This window comes from Ciconia boyciana, chromosome 10, assembly GCF_034638445.1.
Source record: "Ciconia boyciana chromosome 10, ASM3463844v1, whole genome shotgun sequence".
NCBI classification, from domain to species: domain Eukaryota; kingdom Metazoa; phylum Chordata; class Aves; order Ciconiiformes; family Ciconiidae; genus Ciconia; species Ciconia boyciana.
In genome coordinates, this window is record NC_132943.1 from 5,002,501 (window position 1) to 5,027,500 (window position 25,000).

A 25,000-nucleotide genomic window follows, 5' to 3' on the forward strand; every position below is an offset into this window, starting at 1 on the left:
ATACACATCATCTGCAACTATTTTGGGGAGATTGTTTGAAAGCTGAACCTAGCTTTCAATCCAGCTCCATTACAACCATAATTGTATTATGGAAACTCAATCATCCCAGAGTTCGGAGAGCCAGCTTTGAAGTAGCTGGTATCAAATTTTTTTTCAAGATCTGCTTAAATTTAAAAAAAAAAAAAATAAAGTGCTTAAGCACCATTGGTTGTTAATGAGACTTGAACTTCTAAGCGCTTCAGTCAGTTGTGAATCTGGACATTAGGCTCTAAGGATACTTAGTTCTTTGGAGGTATGCATTGACCTAGCTTCTGTTGAGACACCCGATTCCACATAATGGTTCTTTGAGAAGAAAAGCATTGGGAAATGCATTTTCTGAAGGGGCTGGTTTGTAAAATAGAACCATTCTTAAAAAAAACCAGACTGGTTTGTGGGTTTTTTTGCAACTACCTGAAAGGAGGTTGTAGAGAGGTGGGGGTCGGTCTCTTCTCCCAGGTAACAAGTGATAGGACAAGAGGAAATGGCCTCCAGTTGCGCCAGGGGAGGTTTAGACTGGATATTAGGAAATTTTACTCCACTGAAAGGGTTATGAAGCATTGGCACAGGCTGCCCAGGGAAGTGGCTGAGTCCCCATCCCTGGAGGTATCTAAAACACGTTTGGATGAGGTGCTTAGGGACATGGTGTAGTGGTGGGCTTGGTAGTGTTAGGTTTACGGTTGGACTCGATGATCTTAAAGGTCTTTTCCAACCTACATGATTCTGTGATTCTGTGACTGCTTGCTTGAAAAATCATCTTCCTCCATCCCTGCCTCCTCAACCCAGTAAAAACTGGGAAGCTTTGAAAACTGTTTAAGGGCAAATACACCTTACCCATTTAGAGAAGGAGCTGCTACCATAGTAAAGCGTTTTCCTTCTCATTGCAGGCCGACACATTCAACTCTTCATACTTCATGAGAGTACAATGCCCATTTGCACCTCTATTTCAGAGAATGCCTTCCTGAAACCATTGTGGGATGTGCAAGTAAACGTAGGGCACTGGTGTATACAAGTTTAAGTGTTCTGCTTTAGTCCTCCTGTGGTTTATTTATTCATTCCTTTGAAGGCTTTCTTCACCTATTGTTGCCAAGGAACAGGCGACAAAGCCTTTACTTACCAATAAATTGTAAGAAGAATAAGGAAACAGTAATGTTAGAAATCTGACATTGCTGAATTAAGTGCTGCATTCAATTTTCTTGGACTAAATCTAGCAATATTATAGTTTATTAAAAAAAAATCTTAATTTCAAAATTGATGTATGGATATGAATTTAACTCTAATGTTCATCATGTATGGACGTCTGTAGGTATATTTAATGTATTTTTAATTATCAGCAATAACTTGAACACTTAACAATAGTTAGTTACTAAGGTAAATGCAAATAAAATAATAGCAAAGTTTCTCCACTGCAAGCATGTAGATTTCACAGAATCACAGAATCGTATAGGTTGGAAAAGACCTTTAAGATCATCGAGTCCAACCGTAAACCTAACACTACCAAGGCCACCACTACACCATGTCCCTAAGCACCTCATCCAAACGTCCTTTAGATACCTCCAGGGATGGTGACTCAGCCACTTCCCTGGGCAGCCCCTTCCAATGCTTGATAACCCTTTTAGTGAAGATTTAAATATGCTTTCAGTTAAAAAGTAGATTTAAATATGCTTTCGGTTAAAAAATGAATTTGGTCATCAGATTAATTTATTGTTGATGGTTTGGTTGCTTTCTCATATCACAAAGTCATTATTTGTTTGATTTAGTTGCACGTAATTGTCATCTTCTGAAGCTCTGAGAAATCAAGTTCCTGACAACCTGGCAGAAACTCTGGACGGTTGCATGAGTTACTGCAGGTCTCCTTCCTACTGATACATAGGCTGGAGCCCTGGGTGAAGGGAAACACCGAAAACAAACCTGTCACTTATTTAAACCGTCTTTCACAGCAGAAGGTTTTGCATTTTGGGTGGTGTGTGCATCCTGTCCACAACGGTCAATCAGGAGATGTCATTAAAAGAAGGTGGGAGATATTTAGGTTTGCCTTCCATTGAAGAGGTACATAACTTTGGACAAAACTCTTCACCTCCTTTACTTACCCTGCGGTTGAAATGGGGCTAATAAGGCTTATAATTTGTATGCTTAGTATGCAAATTGGCAAAGTAAAGCGTGCTTAAAAAATGGCCAATGAACTTGGAAAGCTATTTTTCCTATTAAATCTGAAAAAGAAGAAAGTATCAAAAAGTGATCGTCTACTTGCATCTTTGCAAACCGTGTGGCGTAAGTATGAATGTGACTCCCACGTATTATCTCTTTAGAAAGTCTTTTTGCCACAAGAAGAATAATGGCCGCATACTCAGCAGGCTGCAGGAGGATGAGATAGCATGCTTGCAGCATTTCTTTGCAGCATAATTGCAGCATCAATGAACCATGAATTCAGCCTAATTAACATAACTGGAACCACTGCAATCATGCTGCCATTCAATTTAGGTTTTGAACATTCTGGTGAAGTATCACGGTTCTGCTGTTTATTGTTGAGATGCTGTAGAGAACTGTCCACTTGCTTTCTTGCTGCTGTCTTGATGTATTTCTATTATTTCAGGATAACTAGGGAACTTCAGAAATGGAAGATCATTGGCTTACTGGTTCCACAGAATACAAATAATTCTGTATTACTTCCTGTAAAAAGTAATGAAACCGTTTAGTATACTATAAAACTCAGAGTAAACGTACTAAATTTCCAAGTTAGACACAGGTTCTGAATTGTAATGGATAATGAATGGCAAATAATTCTGGAACTATTTTGAGTTAAGGACTGCATTCCCAGAATTTTAAAAATAACATTTTCTATTACTCTTTGTAAACACTATATCTAGGAGGAACTTTTTTTTTAGAAAAGCCTGGAGTTTTTTAATGTGTTGCTCTGTAAAAAATATTTTTTTTATTGTTGCCGTTGGTTGTGCTACAGTCAAATCAGGAAGCCACAGAAGGAGATCAGGTACCACTGGTCTTGGCAACAGGGCAAAATAACCAGCTCTTTTGGACAGAGAAGTCAAGGGACTGCTGAAAACAGCAATAGCTAGGGAATCGGAGAGCTGGGACTAGGAGGCCTCCGGCATCTGTCTTGGCCATGAGGCAAGAGGTCCTTCATGGTGGCACTGAAGCCACTTCACAGTGATACACAACCAGGAGTTACTTCTGCTATTTGTGACGGAACTGAGCTAAAAAGCGTAGGAATCACTGCCCTGTTATTTTCTGCTCTTGAATAACTGCAGAAAAGACAGAGTAAACCTTTTCCTTGTAGCTGGTTTTATGTAGCTACAGTCGTGGCATTTTACCACATCTCCATGAAAATCTGCTCGAGATCAGTGAAGTAGCTGGGGTTTTTAATGACCTTAATGTGCAAAAAAATAGATAAATTAATTTTTTTCAAAATCTTTGTTAAAAAGCAGTTAAATAGACAAGTTTTGCATTAGGAGCTCAAAATGTTAAGTTTGGAAGTTGTTAATTGCTACTGGAGATGATTCCATAGTTTCCTGCCCAGAAAATCTCCCATATATGTATTTTTATATATATACACACCCATATCATAGGTGTGTGTATATGTGTATATATACACATATTAAAAAAAAGTCTTAGCTTCTGAACTAAACAATTCTTCTTTTTCTGAAGGATAGTCATGTTGAGAATAGTTGCTTTCATTAGAGAAGACCAGTCCACTGAGAGTGAGAGACCATGAGTTATGGAGGGTGGTAAGCAAGGTGTTGGTGGAGGGAGCAGGAGTACAGAAGTGGTATGACTGTGGTATTTAATGCTGCTGTGAGGGCCAGTTGTTTGCAAACTGTTTGCCTTGTGGGTATTTAATAGTTGTTTTTTACACCAAGGTGGTTTGTAATACAGTGGTCTTATCGAGAAGCACTGAACGATGTGTATGACTAGGGTATCATTTCAGAGGGTGGGGTATTCTCCTAGATAATTGTTTGATAGAAAGCCATTTTTTGAACCTTATGTGGCCTAATAATCCCTTACCAGACTGTATTCTGGAAGGGCTCCAATGTCACAGGTTGGGTGGGTGAATCCTAGAATCATAGAATCATTTAGGTTGGAAAAGCCCTTTAAGATCGAGTCCAACCGTGGTTTGAGGGCAGGTGCTGCTGGAAGAATGAGGTACAGTAATTCAGGAAAATATTCCAAGGTGGTTTTCTCTGCTTTGACGATCATCTGTGTTTTCCTTGGGTGTAACTTCAGCCCTTTTCATTCATGTGGCTGATTCAGAAAATTCTATATTCAAGTTGACTCCCAGACGCTAGATTTCCATTTAATTGCTTTTTTTTTCCCCTGATGAAGTTAACTCAGGAACTTAGTTGTTACACTTTTCACTCTAAGCATCTGAGTATAAATTTAGCATTAGAGAACTGCAGACCTTTTGAAATAGCCATCTCAGTGTCCTGATGTGACCCTCAGCCAGCATCTGAGATCATATGAAGCTCTTTCCTGTATTTCTGCTGGAGTGACAGTAGAATTTATCACTGAGCTTTCCACTCTTTGCTTTTCTCTGTAAGATGCTTAGTGTCTTCTGAGAGGTGGACATTTCCTTTAGCCTCCTTTTTCTACTTCTAATGCAAAATCTGTATTGTTTTTCCCCAAAACCTTATTTGTTAAAGTTCACTGCCTGTGACCAGCTGATGGATGTGTAACAAAACTAAGCACTGCTTCTCATCTGGTTGGATGTTCAAGGTAGGCTCATGGGGTAGACTCATGGATGTACTGTTAGGTTTTGCAGGGCCTCAAAGGCTCACAGAATTCAAATGTGTGCCTGGAATTTACTGAATACAAGTAACAAGATCTTACAGACTTACATGCTGTATAAGATGCATTCTTTCTTTCATAGGATCATATCTGAGAAAGAATTTAGCTTAGCATTGCCTGTATTCAAGGCTGTTGATAGAAATGTGGGTCCAGCAATACAGTGAGATACTTTTCAAGAAGGTAGTTAAATGTATGTATCTAAGTTAAATGTATGTATATAACCTAAATGAATGCGAGTGGTCAAACTGACCTCAGCACCAGCGGGGCTTCTTGTGTTGAATAAGAAAGTGAAGAAATCTGACCTTCTTCAGCAGTGACTCTTCTTCACCCTAGCCTGTGAAGAAGCCGCGGTGGCTGTGGGATGGTCTGGCAAGAATTCTAGGTTTTAGGTGTTGGTTAGTCATTCTTTTCTCAGAAAGCTTAATACGCATTTTAGCTGAGACTCTCCAGTTGAACGTTAAAGGTGGGGTCAAGCAAAGGGCTGGCTGCGGTTGAAGAAGAGTTGAAGGAAGTGCAGAGAATAGCTGAAGTGGTTGGTTCCTGGAAGACCGAGTCTGTGATTCATCCATTTGGAAATGAAGGAGGAGAAAGCAGTGCCAATTAAATATCACAAAAGGTTATGATAAGCATCTAAACTAATGGGAGAGATCACAGTCTTTCAGCATCTCTATTCCCTGCAGCTGCAATATGTAAACTCAGGAAGATGACTGAACATTGATACTTTAAAAGTTCAATAGTTATGCTTGTTATTGAATGCAGTTGCTGAGAACTGACAGAAGAAAATATTTTTGAGAGGAGTTTCCAAGTAGAGATCACATTTCTAGTGTAGTGTGCAGCAAACCCAGCACATTTGAGTGGCTGTCAGATCTGGTAGAAAGAGAGAATAACTGCTCTGTGGTAAAATATTGCAAAGGAAATCGTCAGTCTCCTTCAGAACCAGTATTTTTGTCAGAAGTTCATAGGTGCAAACAAGAAGTGTTCTTTGCAACAAGAAAGTCAGAAATGTCAGAAGTAATTTGAGTGTTTGGTATTTTAAATCTAATTGCACTATTTCCACAAGAACTCTTGCACATATTCCTGGCTGTTTTTTAAATGTTTATATATACTTTTCTGCCTTTTATACAAATTTATGAAATAAGGTCCTAGAAGACACTGAAAAATTTAAGTTGGTCATTCTTGCTGAAATAAATTGCTAAAAAATGTTAAGGAAATACATCTGTAGACAAATACAGACCTTTTCTCTACATGCTGTTTGAAGATGTTTTCAGGCTGTTTGAGTGCAAAATAATTGCCAGTTTTCAACTTTTATATCTATCAGTGTGTCATTATTACGAGATTTATTATTTTAATGAGTCATTGCTAGGCACTGAACAAGTAAGTTAAGGCATATTTTAAGGAGAGTCGTATCAAAAAAACCCAAAGTTGTTCCTGACGAATTTGTTCCATGGACCTCATGGAGGTAGCTTTAGTAGAAATAAGAACAGGGAAAGCCATAGGTAAATGGGAAAAGAAATGGTTGAAAACTAAGAGCATGGGGATGATCAGCTGAAAAAAGGGAGCTGAAATTCTGTTAATTTGGGGACTGTGACCTCATGCGGTGGCTGGTGAGCCAGCCCCAGCCATCGTGGCTCCTACTGCCTTGTACGACCCCGTGCAGCGATGTCAACCACACGGTCCTGCGCGAGTAGTTGGTGTTAATACCAAGTCTCTCCTTGATCCTTAGGTCCTGTAGGCTGTCGCCTGCCCTCATCTCGAGCCTTGCTGAGGTCCCTGGGACACACACATCACCCGTTGTCCCCATGTCTTCCTGCCCTTTAGCCAGGTCCATTGGCTGCTGGTGCACATCTATCTGCTCCCGCTGCTGTTTAGTGACCTCAGCCAGGGAACCGTGCGTGTCACTCGGTAACTGGTGACAGGGTGAGCAGAGCCACCGGTGCTCACTCCCCTCGCCAGCACCATTCTGGTGTGGGAGAGACGGACTCTGAGACACAAACCCCAAAGCCTTTGGCTGCAGCAGTCTCCGCTCCAAGCAATTTTCTGAATGTGCAAAGGAGCACATCCCTCATTAAAAACAAAAACCAACAACAAACCAGCACTTTGATTAATTTTAAGGTGATTGGCTCTTAAGAGACTCTGAAAACTGGTTTTCAGTTAACAGTCTAGTTTACATAAAAGGCACATATTGATGAACATAGTCCATGGCTTTTTGCTCAGTCCCATTATTCTCCTGTAATTCATGTGGAGAAGCTAAGATTTCCAGTGATCTCACTGTTTACCAAAATCCAAGGTACTTAGGTTAATGTTTTTGTTACTTTCTGGTGAGGGTTTCGTCTCCTGTTTTCTTCACAAAGGACAGTAAAGGAAAAGGAGGAACGTGTTTCCAGAAAGCACTCAAAGGTACAGATGACCCATCAAGACTTAGGTGAAAGCTCTTGTGAGAGCTAGAGATTTCCCTAACACTGTTTTGGCATGTAACACCTCTGTATAGCTGACAGACAGATATTTTCCTGTTCATATTCAGAACTATTTTCAATGCCAGATATTGCTGATTGACAAATTTGATATTTGAGTTGCCCATCATGCTATGAGCCCTTCTGCAACATGCTGCGCATGCTCAAACCCCTTTTTAGCCAGTGTGATAAGAAAGTGCTCAGCATTTCACATGACCAATGCAATAGCCTTTCTGTATGCCCAGGAAGAGCATAATAAAATATGAATGTGTGCTATAATTAGGATGAATTTCTTTCCTGCACTGAGGAAACATTTGATTTGGAAAGGAAGGGGAAAAAGGGTCTGGGTAATAGAGACAATAGGAAAAGGTGTGCAAGATGAAATGCTGATGTTAGTACACAAAGGTTTCTGAGAACCAAAGGTGAGACAGCAGCCAAATGAAATTAAAACAAAGTTGGGGTGTTTATGCTTATTCACGTGAGTACTGGTGCAAGACCTCTTGAATTAATCGTACAGCCCTCCTTATATATATGATCATGTACCTTACCTCTAAATCAGAACCAGTTATATTAGAATAGCTGATTACACTCAAACTGTGGAGGGGATTTTTTTCCCCAGAAATTGGTTCTATAAAAAACTGGCTTATTTTAAGAATCCTGACTTCAGACAAATAACACAAAATTGATGCTTGATTGAAGCTAAAGCACCAAACACAATTTATTGCTTGTTCAAAATTGTAGTGAGAATACTACCCTTCTGTTTGAAGGACCTTCTAAAAATGTTCTAGTAGTTATTGATGGTAACTTGAGTGAGTTGGAGGTATATACATATTTGAAGAAATATATACAGGTGTGTATACAGAAATTTTTGTATATACCTCTGTATATACAGAAATTTTAAAAAAAGTAGCTCACAGTGTTTTTATACCCATGGGGCTTAAAGATCACCTGTTTGTGACATATTTGATGTGGAACATCAAATTGTCTATCCAAACTTCTTCTAAAGGTTATAGCTATATCTTTCCAGTCTGTAGGTATGTTCTACTATGAATTTACATTAAATATTTTTATTAATTTATTCAGCAGTATAATTTTAAGCCTTCTCTTCTTGGTGAAACACTTTAATGCATTAGCATGAATAAATGCCTACAAAAAGCTGAAGTTAGAATTTGTGTCTTGAGTCCACTTTGCCATCAGTGTCACAGTGGGTTGGGTTTTCCATTAGTGAAGGACTGCAGAACATGAAAGTCCAGCTCTGTGCTGGGGCTGAGATTAGATCTGAATGCAAGGAAAAGCAACAAAGGTCCACAAAATATCTGAAATCTGCAAATACTTCCTCTACTTAACCTACACTTTCATTGCGTGACTGTAAAGAACAGCAAATCTTTGTTCTTTTCCTTCTCAGTTCCCATTCAGTCAGTTCAGAGACATAGGAGAAAGGTTTTGGGAGCAAACTTGTTATCAGTCTTCCTACAGTTTCCATCTGATTCTGTCAACAGTGAGTACATCAAAACCATGAGCTTACAGCCACTTTGAAACATCAAAAAAGTTTTGTAAAAATTATTTTTTATATATATATATATATATACACACACTTATATATATAACATATATGTGAATATAAACATAGTTTATGAATGTGAAGTTCCTTTATATCTTTAAAGTTTAGCTGATATTGGAGTTGGTAAGAACCTAAGCTCTGCTTTTAGATTCAAGAGGGAATTACATCTGCCTTAGGTGGAGTAGAGAAAGAGCAAGTGTTTATCTTGGTAGGATCCCAAAATGTTCAAGTGGAATAATTAGACTTCTAGAAAGACATTCAGGTTCATCCATTTATGAAAACCTATTGGGACGTTTCTTGGGTCTATATTCCAGAAGGTTCTGCTAGTCATGACTATTTAATAAAAAGAGAAGAAAGTCTCAGAAATGCCTCTCTCGTCCTTTGTGCCTTGCCAGGAAGGCGTTGATTTAGCAGCATCAAGGTGGTCTGGTGGTTTTGTGCACAGATAGGATCGTTGGCCATAGGTTCAGTGATTCATAGAGAGAGAGTAGAGAAGGCTATAGCATACATTACTTAGAGCTGGAAATACAGCAAGAAAAATGTTTCATGGCTTCTCACAGCTCAGCTTGTGGTAATTTGAATCTGAAATAAATTAATAGAGTAATCCTGTTTATGGATCATCAGCTGCCAAGGTATTATTAAAGAAGTTGTGTCCCTGTTCACTAAGAACACCTGTATGTAGACACTTAATGAAAAAGACACATGGCTTAATGAAGCTATTAATGAAAAAGCCATGCTATAATTGTTCAGACACGCTGAATCAGATTTCTCTGTCTCAAAACAAAATAGAAAATATAAATATATGGAATGTCCCAATCATCATACTTAGTCTCTTTTTCATCTCAACAAGGTTACTCTTTTGGAAAACCCTTGTAAAAGCAATCCACTCTTTTCAGTTAAAAGCCATTCATATGGCAACAAACCACTGTTCTTCCATTTATATCTGTATTCATCCATTTAAACTCTAAAGCTTTCCAGCTTACTTCTTGGATTTATAGCCAGCTGGCTGCTGTGTGTAATAAGAACATATTCTGACTGTGCATGAGACGTTTTGTCTCGTTTAACCCAGAATTGTAATGTTCACTCTAGGCCACAGCTCACCTGCATGTATTTAGCACTGACTGTGCAAGTTCCCAGAGTCCTGACTTGCCATCTCCTCGCGTACGTACAATCTACTGTTATTAGGGAAAAGTTATGTCAAAAAAACCCCCCAAGCCCCAACCCCAAAACAAAACCCCCCCCAAACCCTTCCTGGAACTGAGTTGGATAAAATGAATCTGTTCAAGATGGTGGGCCGTAGCTGAGCCAGCTCACGTGGGATCCGTGCCCACTTTTTGGCATTTACAATAAACTTTGGAACGACTTTGTAACACGAATGCTTTAATAGCAAGTGGGGAGGGGGAGGCAAGGCAGGGAAGGAGGACGTATGCACTCTTTTTTTTATTTTTTATTTTCTTATGAATGCTAGATAGCTGATTTTTCCAAAGGTAGTCTGATAAGCTATACCTGTTAGCAGATTTCTGCGGTCTTTTTAAGTCAAGGAAATTCACTGGAAGTGATATTCTGAAATTTCAGCCCTAAATTACTGAATCGTCAATGAGAAGCTTACATTCAAAGAAAGCATGAATATTAAAATTTGTTAGCATACTTTGGCTTTGTAAGAAATACAATATATTATTATTTTTCTTTATGCAACATCACTGGGATCCAAAGAGGCAATAGAACCATTAATTAATAGTAGTAGTCCTGGATAATGTCATAATAAGCAATACAACATATTAAAGCACGTTTATTCTTGCCAGCTATCGGGAGGAACCTGTACATATTTTAAAGGCCCATTCGGTTTGTTTACATACTCCGTTGAAGCTGGTGTGCTTTGCTTCCCGTGGAACTGCCGTTGGCAGGGGCTGAACCAGCCTTTAGTACTCGACTCCGACGGTATTGAATTTCCCGAGTGTTGTGTGCAGTCAGTAATATATTGTCACTGCTTCGGGGCAGCCTGTCTCTCTGGGATAGCAGGTACAACCCGAAACAGTGTAGTCCCCAAAGATAGGATGTCTGGGGGTTACTGTCATAAAAATGAAAATAACTGAAATTATATATATATATATATATATCAGAAGCAATTTTCCACAACGGAAAAGTGGTCAAGGAATCAAAACCGTGCCTTCAGGTATATTACCCAACAGAACAACAAAAATGTGCTGGGCTTTAAATTGCACTAACAATCTGGAAAGGATTTTCTGACTGGAGCTATGTTAAGTGTTAATAGTGAAACCTGGGTACTTTTTCCTTTGATCTCTCCTCGAGCTCATATAGAATAATAGGATCAAAATAAAATGCCATTTATATGAACACCTTGTTCTTTTGATCTTGGCACAAAAAATTCTGTCTGCAGCTACAACTTTGCAAACAGTGCATCTGCTCCTTTTAGTTGGACCTTCTAGTTTATCATAACTTTTAATAAATAGCGTCACAGCCAATTTTTTGTGTAGTTCATGAACTTAGCTGTAATTTTTGCCCTAAGAGGCTTTAACTACGTTTTCAGAAGAACCGAGAATAAGGTAAGCGGGACCCGTAAACTGGTGGCTTATGGTCAGTTGTGCATGTATATGTTGAAATGTAGCGGCATACGAATGTTTACATCATATATTCAAAATAGAATGTTAGTTGTTCTTTGACTTTGGCAAAGCTGTTAAATTAGCGTACTCTGAATAAGAGAGAATGTATGGTTACGTGACCCCAGGAATAGTTGGGGTAACTGTGGTTATCATAGGTGCTAGGTTTTGGAGCCCCACTTTTTCCATCAGGAAGGTGACGTACCCTGAGATGTCTGATGTGGGAACGAAGCCTTTCTCTTCACTGCCCACCTCTGCAGGAAAGACCATTGAAGTATGATGGCTGGTAGTTATAGATCCCCTTTGCTTTTATGTAGAGATCTACAAGACAGATAATCCACGGATGAGCGTGAGTACCTTTCAGCGCTTCATTCCCTGCGGTTGATGGTCAGGAGTGTTTCTTTGGAAGTCGTTATTGTGAGCACTTAAAGTAAAGCCGCTTCTTCATGCTCTTTCAAATCTCTTATTAAGATTCTTCTCCACCAAAGGCTTTGACTGCATGGATACAGCTGAGCTGTGTTTATTGTGATGACTGATGGTGTCTCATTGTGATCCCTGCTTCAGTTGTCGTAACCTCCAAGAGTAGATGAGATGGGCACAAAGCACTGTGCCAAATGAAAGCAAATAAACTGAAGTCCTGCAGTTCTCCATGTCATAATTGCTGCTGTCCAGGAAGAGGGATTAGCGAGTGTGAAGAAACACTAGCGAGAAGAGATCCGTTGGCCAAGCGGTATCTCGGGTGTTGAATGTCTCTTTCAAGCTTTGCATCCCACTGTAATTTATATTTAGCTATTAAGCTTATTAGATAGGAACAGTCAGCTTGTTGTACACCGTATGCAAGGAACACCACTGTGTAAGTGCTGGGTAAGTGTTTAGGCTCTTGCTGAAATGGCAGCAGTTGAGGTTGCCACATGTGAGCTGTCCTCCAGCAAGCTTTGTTGCAGACTTAGTTGGATCTCTGTAGTCTGTCACGAGGCAGGAGTATTCCAGAGAGCCATAACCATGGCTATAACCTATAACCCTAGTCTTATAAAGTAGTACAGTATAATTCATTATGTGCAATAAAGATACTTTGCTCTAACCAAGCTAGTTTGAGTACCAAAAGCAGCGTGGACAGATTTGTGTGGTACTGCACTAGGATTCATGCATCCTGCTGAGATCAGGTCTCCGTGCTAATGCAGCCACTCTGCCTCCAGTCCTTCTGCTAATTAGTACAGAACTGCTGTAAGAAAGTTTGCTGCTGTAGTTGTCTAAAAGGCAGTATCTGTCCAACTCTTAATTTTAGCAGAATATGAATTCCCGTTCATCTTTCACCAGGTCTCGTTTCCTATGTCTGTACAGTGTCAATGGTCCCAGAATTCAGAGCTACCTTTTGCGTCCGTTAAAGGAGGGACGCGGGACTCTTCGGGCAAGGAGTTAAAGAGCTACAAAGATTCCTAGTTTTTCTCCTTAAAATAAAAATGTGATTGCCCTAGTTCTGTGGTTAGCATGAAACAAATAGGCTCTGTCATGAAGTCAGTGGGGTACAAGTTAGTACAAGGTGGTAAAGGAATAATAATAAAGTAAAACAGCAAAGTCCACAGTCTTTTATGACAAAAACAGTATGATCCTGTTGCAGTCTAAGGCCCTGCTGCAAGTAGTATTTTCTGATGTCTGGATAAATCCCATTTACATATATACAAAGTGTATGAATAAAGCTATAAAAGTATGCTTAGTATTTTACTTTTTTTCCCCCTTGAAAGTAATTTGCTATTGTTCAAACTTTCGGCTTTCACTGGTTTTGTTTCCAAAACCCCAAAAGGAAGAGAAAATAACAAAAGTCCATAAAGGCAAAAGGGATATGTTCTCATTTCAGTTCACAGAATTTCCTGCTTTTAAACAATACAAATATATGCCCTTAGGTTTCTAACGTGCTGGAAGGATACCGAATCCTTGAAACAGATCAAATTAAAAGCAAGTCCACTATAGCAACAGCGAGTTTTACCAGCACGTCCAGTTGATCTCAACGAGAATTCACTGGGTTTTAACCACGTTGCCAAGCCTTACAAAATCCTAAACTGCAGACTCCATAAATGAACAAATGCTCAAAACCAGCAAGCAAATTTGAGGCTGAATTGGGCACAAATAAAATCTGATGCTTAATAATTGTTCCCTACTCATTACAGGCCCCATTTTAAACAATTATTTAGTAGAACTTTGAGATGTATCCCCAAGCAGAACGGACATGGACGTTCGCTATGTAAAACCTTTTAAAGTACATGACTTTCCTTAATTACGGTTCCGTGTTCAACAGGCTGAACGTGTTGGTCCCAGCACTCGGGGGCTGAAGGACGTGAGGAGCGCGGGGGCTTAGGCAGGAGTTGTCACCAGACAGAGCATGGCAGGTCGGGGAACCGGTGTCCTGAGAAGTGGTGGCTTGGGACTTAGGAGCAGGGAAGAACTGAGGAAACTTCTCCAAAATAATTTCATTATTTTGATTTTGTGATTTGCCTTTACATTCTCATGTGCTGGCCTGCCTTTCGCCTTTTTGACCTATTTCAATAGAAACCTCAAAGTACCATACTGAGAGTACTGCTTTCCATGACCGTTTGGGGTGTATCTATACGAACAGCGTTTGGAGTTGTAGAAGCAAGGCAATGGGCTGAACAGTCATGGTCAAGCTCTTTGCATCTCCAAAGTTTCTGGCTTTTTTTTTTTTTTAAATAATATATTTAGTGTAGTAATGTTCAAGATGGCCTACAAAGCAGGCCATCAAAGCAGGCCATCAAACCTACAAAGCAGGTCTTAGCTCAAGCTGTTCACAAGTCTGTGTCTCCTTACATGGTAGGCACCGTCCTTTCTGCTGTCCCCATGCAGATATGTCACCGTGCTGGTAACCGCCAGCTCATAGCCTATAAGGGTAACAGCGCTGTTTGTATTGATACCGTTTTCTTCTTTTTCCAACAAAATACTGCATATTCCTCTTCTTGGTTTACAGCCTTTAATATCATAGGTAGCTCAATGATGGGCCACATGTGTTTTCCAGGAATTTGGCAGCGCAGGCTCCCTGAGGAGCTGCCGTGATGTGCTAGCCTGGCTTCTGGTACCTGGATGCTGAAGGGCAGATTCTCAGCGACCTTAAATCGGCGTCACTGTCATCCTGATTTATACCAGAAAAAGGGAGTCCAAGGATTTTTTTTTGGTTTGATTTTTTTTTTCCCTCTAATGACTCTACTACTAGTAGTAATAACGTTTTTAGAGCTTTCTAACAAAAACTTGATCCTTTTAGGGCAGAGCGCTACTGCCATTCTGCTTCTGGAGATGGAGAGGGACTTTTGGTGCGTGGACAATAAGATGCTGACCCACTGGCAAAGCTGGGATTAAAACTTAGAGTTTCCTCTAAACCACACTGCCTAGCTGAGATACAAATGCGTACACATTTAAAGTTCGGTTGCAGTGCAAAAAAAAGTGCAAATAAATCTCGTATAGTAGCACATTTTCAAATGGAGGTCAGAGTCTCCGTACTACCCTGTGGTCCTCAGGGCCAGAGGCAGTTGACTGGACCATCCAATGTGAATGCCCTGTGGCTGAGAGAACTCTACGATAGCCCTGTGTTTCTCTTATTACTTGGCTGCTGTATTGATGACAAAATGTGTTTTAGATTTCTGTGTGCATACGATTATTACTTGTAATTAATTTTTCAGATAAAGCTTTCTTCAGTTAAACCATCAAGTGAAAGTAGGCTTCATTGCTTATTTATTTCTTGGGGTACCTGGGAAAGTGTTAAATAATTAAGGTGAAATATGTGTTTTCCTGAGAAACACACAGAAGTTTGCATTTGCGCAGTCGAGCGAATTATCAAAACCAGATGTCAGCAAGTGGAACATTTTACATAAATTTATTAAAATCATTATTTACCTGTAAGTTATAAGAAGGGCTTAGTTGCACTAGTTTGTTGCCAATATGTACTGCCAATAATCTGCCAAAAAGCAGCTTGCTGGCAAAATCGCTGAAATGGTTAGCTTATGCTTGCACAGAACGTTACAACCCCGAGTCAAATGAAAACCTACTATAAACGAACTCTTTGATGGTGGATTCGCTGGAATATGTTATTGATATATGGTATACAGTTTATATGGATTATGTATACTGTGCAAGAAATATGGATATCTATTAAGGGTAACTTGATATGTAATCGGTTAGGACAGTTACTGTTTTTAGTATTTGCTATGAATAAGATCACACGGTGACTGTTCAGTTTTTAAAATACAAACTATTCACGTGCAGCCCAGAGCACTAGCATACGATTTGTTCAATTAATACAGAAAGGCTATTGAAAATGTAAAATATCTGACATCTATACAGAGTAATTTTAAAGGCAACTTTTCTTCTAGGAACGATTTATACATTACATAAACTTATATTTTTCATCCAAGTATCATTTCAAGAATAGCAAGCTTAAATATTGGAGGCCACAGGGAAACATAATATTACGATAATGTTCTTTGGTGCGGTTTGGAAGGTTTTAGGAAACATTTGGAAGTATTTTTCTCATAAAGTCACTTAACTATTGAAGTGTTATGATAGCACTCCCTTCTGCATTGCGTATGTTACCAAACAGCCTGTTTAAAGGGGACATCCATCCTATATATCCTGATTAGAAGTATTTCCACAAAACAGGAAATTATATGTTACAGGATCCTGGTATTAGTTTTAATTAAAAAAAAAAAAAAAAGGAAATAAAAGACAAGATGATTTTAGGTGTGATATCAGTTTTCAAACACCCATTTCCAATTCTGTTTAGCAAGAAGAGGTACTGTATTGTTTGGAGCTGTATGTGAAATTTGCATTTTCTAAATAAGCACTCGGAAGCTGAGCTGGTTTTTTTCTGTTTAAATAAGCACTAATAAACATGACCAATCCTTTAGAATCCTAAAGGACCTTAAAAACCTTGCAATTCTCAGAAGCCTAGGTTTTTTCCCCATAGTGTAATTCATTCTTTTGAACTTCTGCAGAAGCAGAACTTAAGTCAACAATTTCTAAATTTCTGGCAGTTGTTATCAAGGCGACTCTTAGGGCTCCAAAAGTGTATCTGTTACCTTGCAGTGCCGGTGTAGCAGATCTACACAGTCATGGTGTTTAATTATAGAGAAAATCACCTTTTTTTCTGAACTATCAATTAATTCATGTTTTCATATCTTGCGCAAAATAATGCATAAGTTATTTTCATCCGCGTTATAAAATATGTATTGTAGTTCATTACCGTCTTTCTGAGGAGTTTTTAAATTATCACGATTTCGTTTGTTGAGAATGATGTTCTTAGAAATTATAACTGCACAGATTCTTACATTTAGCGTTAAAGGATTTCAGGGAATTGAAGATGTGAATTCAGAAATAATGTATTTAGGGTCAAACTGTCTCTCTTGAAGTCAAAGAGAGCTTTGCCTTTGACTTCAGTGAGTCCAGAGTCTCCCTTCCAGTATTAAAATGCAGAGTAATCACTATTTGATTTTTTTTTTTTGCTGACCTAAAGCGCTTAAGATATTGTTGAAGTCAATTATCAAGAGTAAATATGTAACAAAATGGAATAATCCCGCAAGTACTGGATTAGGCTAGATACATGCTTTCGGCTGAAATGATGTCCAACAAGAGCAGCAGCATAGAGGACTCAAAAGCAGGAAAGCTTAGACTTTCAGGGATATGTTTGCTTTGGAGTAGTTTCACCTGCCTTTGCTCCTGTTTTGCATAGTTTCACTGCAGGATGTGTTTTGGAAGGTGGTACCTTTCCACCTATTTTGGGGAACAAGGATTGAAGAACGCTTTAGTTAAAATCCTGGTCATCTAGGATGTAGGCTTTACAATGCATCTTGAGCAGTCATCTTAATGTTAGAAATTTGAATGTAATATTGATGGGAAAGTTAGAGATTGGTTTGACCATCCTCCCTGTATTGAGGTATAGATATGGCATCTTAGAGAATAAACTAATGTGGGTGTTGTCAAATCAGAGTGAAACTAGATTGGAAAGAATAGTGTAAAATGCTAAGTAAAAGTGGGAATTTTTGGCAGTATCAAATATGAATACTAGATATTGAGGGATTTTGCTCAGAAATTATTTGGAAAAATAGGTGGAAGTTATGGTTTGAGGAATCTGAGAATTATTCTGTTTCTTTTCTGCTATCTTTACTTTTGATATTTCACCTCTCCTGCCTGTCTCATCTTCCTTCCCCACTCCAACAGACCAACTTCCCACTTGAGTCAAAACCAACGTCCTGCGGTTGACTTGGATCCAACCTCTCTTCTCCAGGAACATCTCTGGATCCTGCCTGCTAATCAGGCACACTGCTGGAGTGAGAAGGGTTGTTGCATTCAGCTAATTTGTTGCCAAACCAGCAATATTTTGGCTTATTTGTCAGAAAGAAGTTGTCTTCATCCTTGGCCTCGATGATAGTTAAGACTTGACTGGATGAGGCTCTGAGCAACCTGGTCCAACTGGATGGGCTTTGAGCAGAAGGGCAGACCAGAGACCTTCCATCCTCAGTGATTCCCTGAGTCTATTCTGTATTTCTCCTGTGTCGTGGAAGAGGGAAGGTGAGAGAAGATAGTGACAGCAGGAAATTATCACGTCTCAAATAATATTTCCATACTTATGCATATATCTTGCAGTTCGCAAACAGGGACATCGGTGTAAACCCTACTTATTCTACCCAGGAAAATATATGTTCTACTGTGGGAAGACAAGCTCAGCCGCAGACCTTGTATTTTCTTTTGCCGTGCCCTTCCCAGTGCTTAATCTTGGCTCTGTTCAGTTTTCTTTCTGTTCTATCTCTTTGCTCCTAATCCTTGTCCATGCTTATAAGCCCCTAATATTTATATGGCATTATCTGTGTTAGAGATTACTGCTGACAAGTAATCTCTTCCCTCTTCTGAATGAAGAATTACAACCATTGCTAAAGATCAGAAAGTGAAATTAGATCCCTGCAAGTATGTGACAACTTCAATAAACCCTAATATCAAATTCCCTAAATATTGGGAATCTTTTGAGCTTTTAGGTTTGAACTGTAGCACAGCTTTGGGACACCTGACCACACTCTTTTTGGCTGTAGGGCAAAATGTGACAGTAGTTGCAGAGAAAAAAAATCAAGAAAAAAGTCATTGAACTGAGACTAGTCTCCCAGTTTTGTCATTTGTTGCAATCTTTTGACAAGTAGGTAAATAGAAATGCATCAGTTTTTCTGTTATCAGGTGATTCAGGTAACTGATATCTGATATCAGGTATCATTACTGATATCGGGTAACATTAAGCATTAAAAATATAAATGTATACACTTATATGTAAATATAAAAACCAAGTATATACTAATGTAGTTGCTGTCTGTCCTAGTTTGGCCTCCAAAGAACTGCTTTCATGACCCCCTTTTTGTTTTCCTTAGAACAGAGTGGGCAAAATTCTGACTTTTGAAAAAGCTCGGAGATACCCATGCAGCTTTGGTATTTGTACAGTGCTTGGCCAGTAATACGTGTGCACGGTTGTGTAGTTTTGCACTCATTTGTAGTAATTGTGGGAACAAATTCAGCATGGGAACAGGATAAACTCAGGGAAGCAGAAAGAAAGAAAGTGCGAAAGTGGAATTTCCCAGTTACTGCAAATGACAAAAATGACTGTCCGTCACAACGCTTATACGCCAAATGGACTCCAGGTATTAGAATCACAGAAGCTCTGCATGAACCTCAGTAGTGTTTTAGGTCACGTAAATTATACTAAAAATATTACAGTTAGCAAAGAGACCTTTGTGATCCTGTTTAAAAGAAGACAAAGGAAATTCTCAGACAATGAGTTTGTTCCGTTGAAAGTTATGCCGTGACGGTGCATTGGTGGTGAAGGAAACACGGCGGCTCTGAAATGTGTGTGCTCCAGCCCCAAGGCCTGGGGAAGGTTTCTAATAAATCTGATCGTGACTACCTCCTTTTATTATTTTTAAACTTTTTAATGGCAATATAATAATAAAAAAAATCCATGGCACTTTCAGAACTATCTTTAACTTTGCTTCCAAATGTAACTACAGTTACAGAAGGGCCAGCTTTTATGAATTCAAATTTTTGTTTTTGTTTTTTTTTTAGCTTATATCCATTCTTACAAATTATTCTTGCTCATCGAGAACAACTATTCAAACCAGTACACAACACACAGAACTTGCCCGTATAATTTGATCTAACCTAAACCAGCACTCCAGTTAGTCTTTCTAATGTGGTTTCTATTCATCGAGCAGTGACATCATGGCTCTTCCATCCTTTTTTGTTGTTGTTGTTTTTAATAAAATGGTGCACAAAGTGACTCTGGGTGCCATGAAAAAGAAACCAATTCCCATAAGTAATTTTTCATTAGGGCAAATAAAGTGCTATGAATAAACACATACGATGTAATACAGCAACGTGTTATGAAAGAGCTGGGGAAAAAGCACGTCTGCTCCAAGGAAAAGTACATGGGTTTTCTCAGAGCAGGGTTTCATGGCATAAATGAAAAGAAAATATATAATATATAGATTGGGAAGTTCAAAAGAATCTGTTATTCAAAATGGCAAATATTTAAATTGAAACTCTGACTTCTAGTATATGGAATTTTTATTATATATGAACTTAGTTTAATTTTTAACCCATCTTTTTAACTAAACATCTATACCCAGTATGCAAAAAGGGAAAGTTTTCAAGGCTTGCTCTTTTTAAAGTCTTCATAAAGTTTTAAAATTGACCGTTAAATGTGTCAGAGAGCCTCAAAAATCTGAATAAATAAAAGAAAAATAATTCTGAAAGTTTTCAAAACAAGTTGTGATACTAAAATTAGATATCTAAGTCTCTCACTGTTTGTTCTGAACTTACAGTGTTTAAATATATATGAGTTATGCATAAAAGTAAAATATTTTCCATGTTTTTTAAAATAAAAGAGACAGTACCTTGTGGAATCTGTTGAAAGTGTTAATATTTGTACGCTTTGGTGATTTTTTTTTTTTTTCTGGAAAGCTTCAAATGTACAAGATTCCACTACCGCAAGTTAATAACAACAATAAAATCCTTCTCCTGTATTAAAAATAGAATGCTGTGGCATTTTTCTTATGTGACTGGTGTGTGTCGTAACAAAGGTTGAGAAAAACGGTGCATCCTTCTCGATAACTCGGTCCTTCCCATCTGCTGTGGTAGCTCTCTAGCTTGTTTTTTAGAATCGTAGAATCAGAGAATGGTTTGGGTTGGAAGGGACCTTTACAGGTCATCTGGTCCAACCCCCTGCCATGAGCAGGGACATCTTCAGCCAGATCAGGTTGCTCAGAGCCCCGTCCAACCTGACCTTGAATGCTTCCAGGGATGGGGCATCTACCACCTCTCTGGGCAACCTGGGCCAGTGCCTCACTACCCTCAGCCTAACCAATTTCTTCCTTATATCTAGTCTTTTAAGCCTATGTCTGCTCCTGCCTCAGCTCTGCTGTTCCATAACCAGCTTCTCTGAGGCTGTATCTTCTGAAATGTAGACAAGGATTTAAAAACATCTGATGATCTCTGCGGGAGTAGATACTGGCTCCAAATAAAACACCGGAGCTCTTGTTTTTTCTCCAAGTTATAGACTTCTGGGTGGTGATGTAGAAGTCCTGCAACCTCTTGATGTTTATAAATGACCAAAATCTGGGCAGGTACTGGATGGAGAGATGACTCTGTCTGGAAGGTGGCAGCAAAGGAGAATTAATTGTGAGTCTGGAAGAGGAAAAATAGAATAGCTGTAGCAAAAATGTTCTGGAAAAAAATGTAAACACAAAAAAATGTGCTAACTAGACATTGTCTTTCTCCAGCATGCTTTTGGGAAATGCACATGAACAGGTTTAGAAGATTTCGTGTTGTTATTAGTTTATTTTCAGGTCATTTATTTAAGTGTCATGAAGAACATTAGCTAGTGGTTAGGGACTACAATATCCATTATATCACTCCAATCATGTGGACAAGTTTATACTACATATGATTTACAGTGGTCTTTCTGCAGTGAAAATTGTTATATTCAGGTACAAGGTTTTATACAGGGTTGTATTCAGCAAAATCCACGTGGCTGAGCACAGAGACGTCTCCCAGTCAAAGTCCTAAAAATTAATGCTTTTACACGAACACTGCGGGTTGCAGCGAGAGCTGTTTATGGTCCTCTGCCTACATCCTTTATCATGTCTCCACTGTTGTTAGTAAAATATACAGAACTACTTTATGCCAAAACAATGGAAGTTAATGCAGATAACTTGTTCCAAAGTTAACCATCAAATAAATCTTTTTTTTTTTTTAAACTGTTAAGTGAAATGGTGTTCTAAAACTTTTAAAAATTGTCAAGATGATGAATACTGTGTGTGTAATACAAGTAAATACCACAGAATTGATTGCACACACATGTCTTAAATAAAGGATATTAAATAGTTTATTCCAGAGAGAGATCGGTGAAGTTTTATCTAATATTATTAGAAATTCTGCAGTGACGGATCAGATTTAGAAGGGCTGAAAACTAAGAAGAAAACCTCTTCAGAAATAGAAACGGTGCATTGAGTGGATGAGTGGCCGGGAGATTAAAGACAGGCAGGGGGATACAGCCTGTCTAGGTAGTCCGACCTCTCACGTGTCAAGCAATTCTTCTTAATGGCAATGATTTTTCAAAATCTGTTAGTTAAATTTGGTTTGGTAAATCAGTCCTCTCAATTCAGTCACAGACTCGGTGGTTTAGAGCAAATCCCTTAACCTATTTCTCCTTCAGCTTTTCCCATGCGTAAATATATAAAAGTATATCCTCACGGGTCTGTGTCCTTACTTCAGAGGAGCCACCACCAGCCAGTTTTAGGTCTATAATTCAGCTTAGACTGTCAAAGCGCTGGCTTAACTGTTAAGAGCATATATGTATGGAATTCAGCCACACTGAATTTATACTTTTATGCTCTGAGAATCTGAGGGTGGCTAAGTCGCTGAGATGGGAATGGTTTAACTCAGGCTCATTTGGGAACCTGGCTTGTTTATAACATAGGTAATGGCTGGATGTGATTGAACCTTGTCTGCTTGTGTCTACAGAGCAGCTCCAACGAGTGATGGCGAGCAGTGGAAAAAGGGTAGATCTCGTAGGTGATTTGGTCAGTGCCTTGGAAATGTAGATAAACATGAAAATAATATGCCAAGGGACGGCAAGCCAAATCAAAGAATGCACATTACATGGAGTAGTTACGCAGTGTACCGACTTAGGAAAGGAGATTTAGGGGTTTGAAGCAAAATCCTCAAAGCAATTAGTCAAGAATACAACTGCAGTAAAGCTCACGTAGTGTACACGTGTTTGTATTTTGGTAGTGTTTTCGAAGAAAAAGGGTCTTTTTGCATTTACGCTCCATTGCAGGGTAAAGTGGATGATTCTGGTGTTTAGGAATATTTGTTTTGACAAAGAGGGAAGGGAGCGGTTTGTTCGCAGCCCAGAAAGGAGCTGTGATGGAGTAAAACTCTGAAGAGCTGTGGAGGAGGTTGATAAAGCGGAGCAAGTGTTGGCTTTAGTAAACAGTTCAATAAACAGGCTATAGTGTGTAAACATTTGGAAATTAAAAGGAAACGGAAAATTTAAATGCCTCTACTTCTCTAGGAGAACCATAATCACACTGAAAGGCATGTAAGTAAATAATATTTGGGTAAATTAACTTGAGGTACAGGCAGTCTTTTAGAGTGAGGATCCCATAGTGGCTGTGCACGTACTCCGTGTTAATTTAGAAGGGTGATGTTTGAATGAAGGAGCTTCACTTGAGTGTTTCCTGGGCAAGGACTGTAATTCATTACTACTTTAAATCAAACGGTAAAACTAGATCTGCATAAAATGTCACATTTCATATATTGCAAAAATAAGTTCAGCGGCCTCAGTGTAACTGTGCAAATGCATCCTGTTGTTGGGAAGGGTTTTCTGCAACGTGGACAAAAGGCTTGTCTGAACTTAAGATGGAAGAGCCAGTGGCGTCTAAAATTGTCTGTGGTACCGCAGGGAGGCCAGGAGCAGCTCTGCCTCAGTTTCCCCATCTTAGCGTTCTCACAGCTGTGAAAAAACAGGTTGCTTTTATCCTGTGAATGGATGTACAACTCAATCCTTTCCTCCTAGATGTGGGGTATTTTTCCTACTTTGTGATTCATTTTTTCAGTTGGTCATTGTAGAAACCAGGCATGGATAGTTGGATAAGAAGATCCACTTCCATGTCATGGTACGTGTTTGGCCCATGTTATTAGGCAACAAACAGTCTTCTGGCCTTAACTTGCATTTACCCGTGATGAAGCAACTTGCTGGACCCAGTCTAGGCATAGACGAGATTCACGTTAGATTGAACATCGCTGCGTTTGGCATTTGCTAGCAATCTTAGCCATACTCCTGCCAAAAATGCCAAGACTTTTCTGGCAGAATTGCCTTTTTACTTCCCAGAGACGTGTGCTTCACTTTATTTTAGCGGGCAAATAGTTTTGTTCTCCCTGTTGATGCGTGTGCTGTTAGCAGCGATGTGGTTCGGTGGAGACCTTTGGCTTCTCAGCCGGTGAACCGTAGGTTATTTTATTTCACAGGTACCATGTTCATGAAAATATACATATAAAGTGTGTCATTTACTGAATGCTGGTGGAGTTGTTGCTCGGATGGATGTAAAATATCAGCCATGTTTTGTCTTCTCATTTGCTGTTAATTAATTAACAATTACCAGGTGAAACTGAAATCCAGCATAAACACAATATAGTTGGGTTTTGTGTTTTTTGTCCTTCTCTTTTCTAACAGATTCATGCCAGAACATAAGCTTGCCCATTTGGAAAAGGTAATTGGTGTTAAAAGAAATGGAGATGCTTATCAACGGGAGGGTCTGCCGGGCCAGCAGAAGAGCAGAGCTTTGGGAGCTTTAATGAAAAACAGCAACGCGCACCGCGAGTCTGGACTTTGTGAAGCCCAGCCTGGACTTTGTACCACACAGCACGAGGGGCTGCCTTCCCCCTTAGCAGAACCGGCGAGCCTGACCACGTCCGAGGCATCAGAAAGTACAAATCCTTGTCAAGAAGAAGATAAGCACCATCTGACTTTTAACCTCTCTAAGATCTTGAGTGGACAGGACTATCAGCAAAGACCTTTACACATTGCCTGGCCTCACAGGTGGTAAGTGGTGAACAAATCCAAATACTGTACCTTCCAAAGATTTATGGATCTGGTCTGATCCCCTTTCCACGACTTCTGTCAAGTATAAAATAATTTCCTAAACAGGTACTGATGCTGCACACACACGCAGAGGAAGAAGACACATCGCTAGCATCTGATTATTCAAAATAACTTGTTTGAATATACGTCGTTCGGTAACGCTACCCAGACGTGTAACCATTGGTGTTAATGATCCCTCTTTTTTGCCCAAGAAAAAGATATCCCTGCTGCTGAAACGATAAGCATAATTCTGGTAACTCTCTTTTCCTATAAAGCAATCCACAGATGACAATGAATATCTAATGTTATTTAAATTATCTTAATTACTTTAATGCAAGTGATTAAGTGTAAAGATACA

At 39.2% G+C, this 25,000-nt stretch overlaps 1 protein-coding gene across 6 annotated transcripts in view; it reads left to right on the plus strand.

Annotated features, from left to right (window-relative positions):
• Positions 1-25,000, plus strand: part of GTDC1 (glycosyltransferase like domain containing 1) — a 343,668-nt gene that overhangs the window by 125,537 nt on the left and 193,131 nt on the right. For all 6 annotated transcript variants that reach the window (XR_012044289.1, XM_072874173.1, XM_072874179.1 and 3 more), the window contains one exon: positions 24,235-24,603. Coding sequence is in view for 5 of the 6 variants with exons in the window: in XM_072874173.1 (XP_072730274.1) it covers positions 24,235-24,603 (369 nt within the window). In the remaining variant the exon portion in view is untranslated. The remainder of the gene's footprint in view (positions 1-24,234; positions 24,604-25,000) is intronic.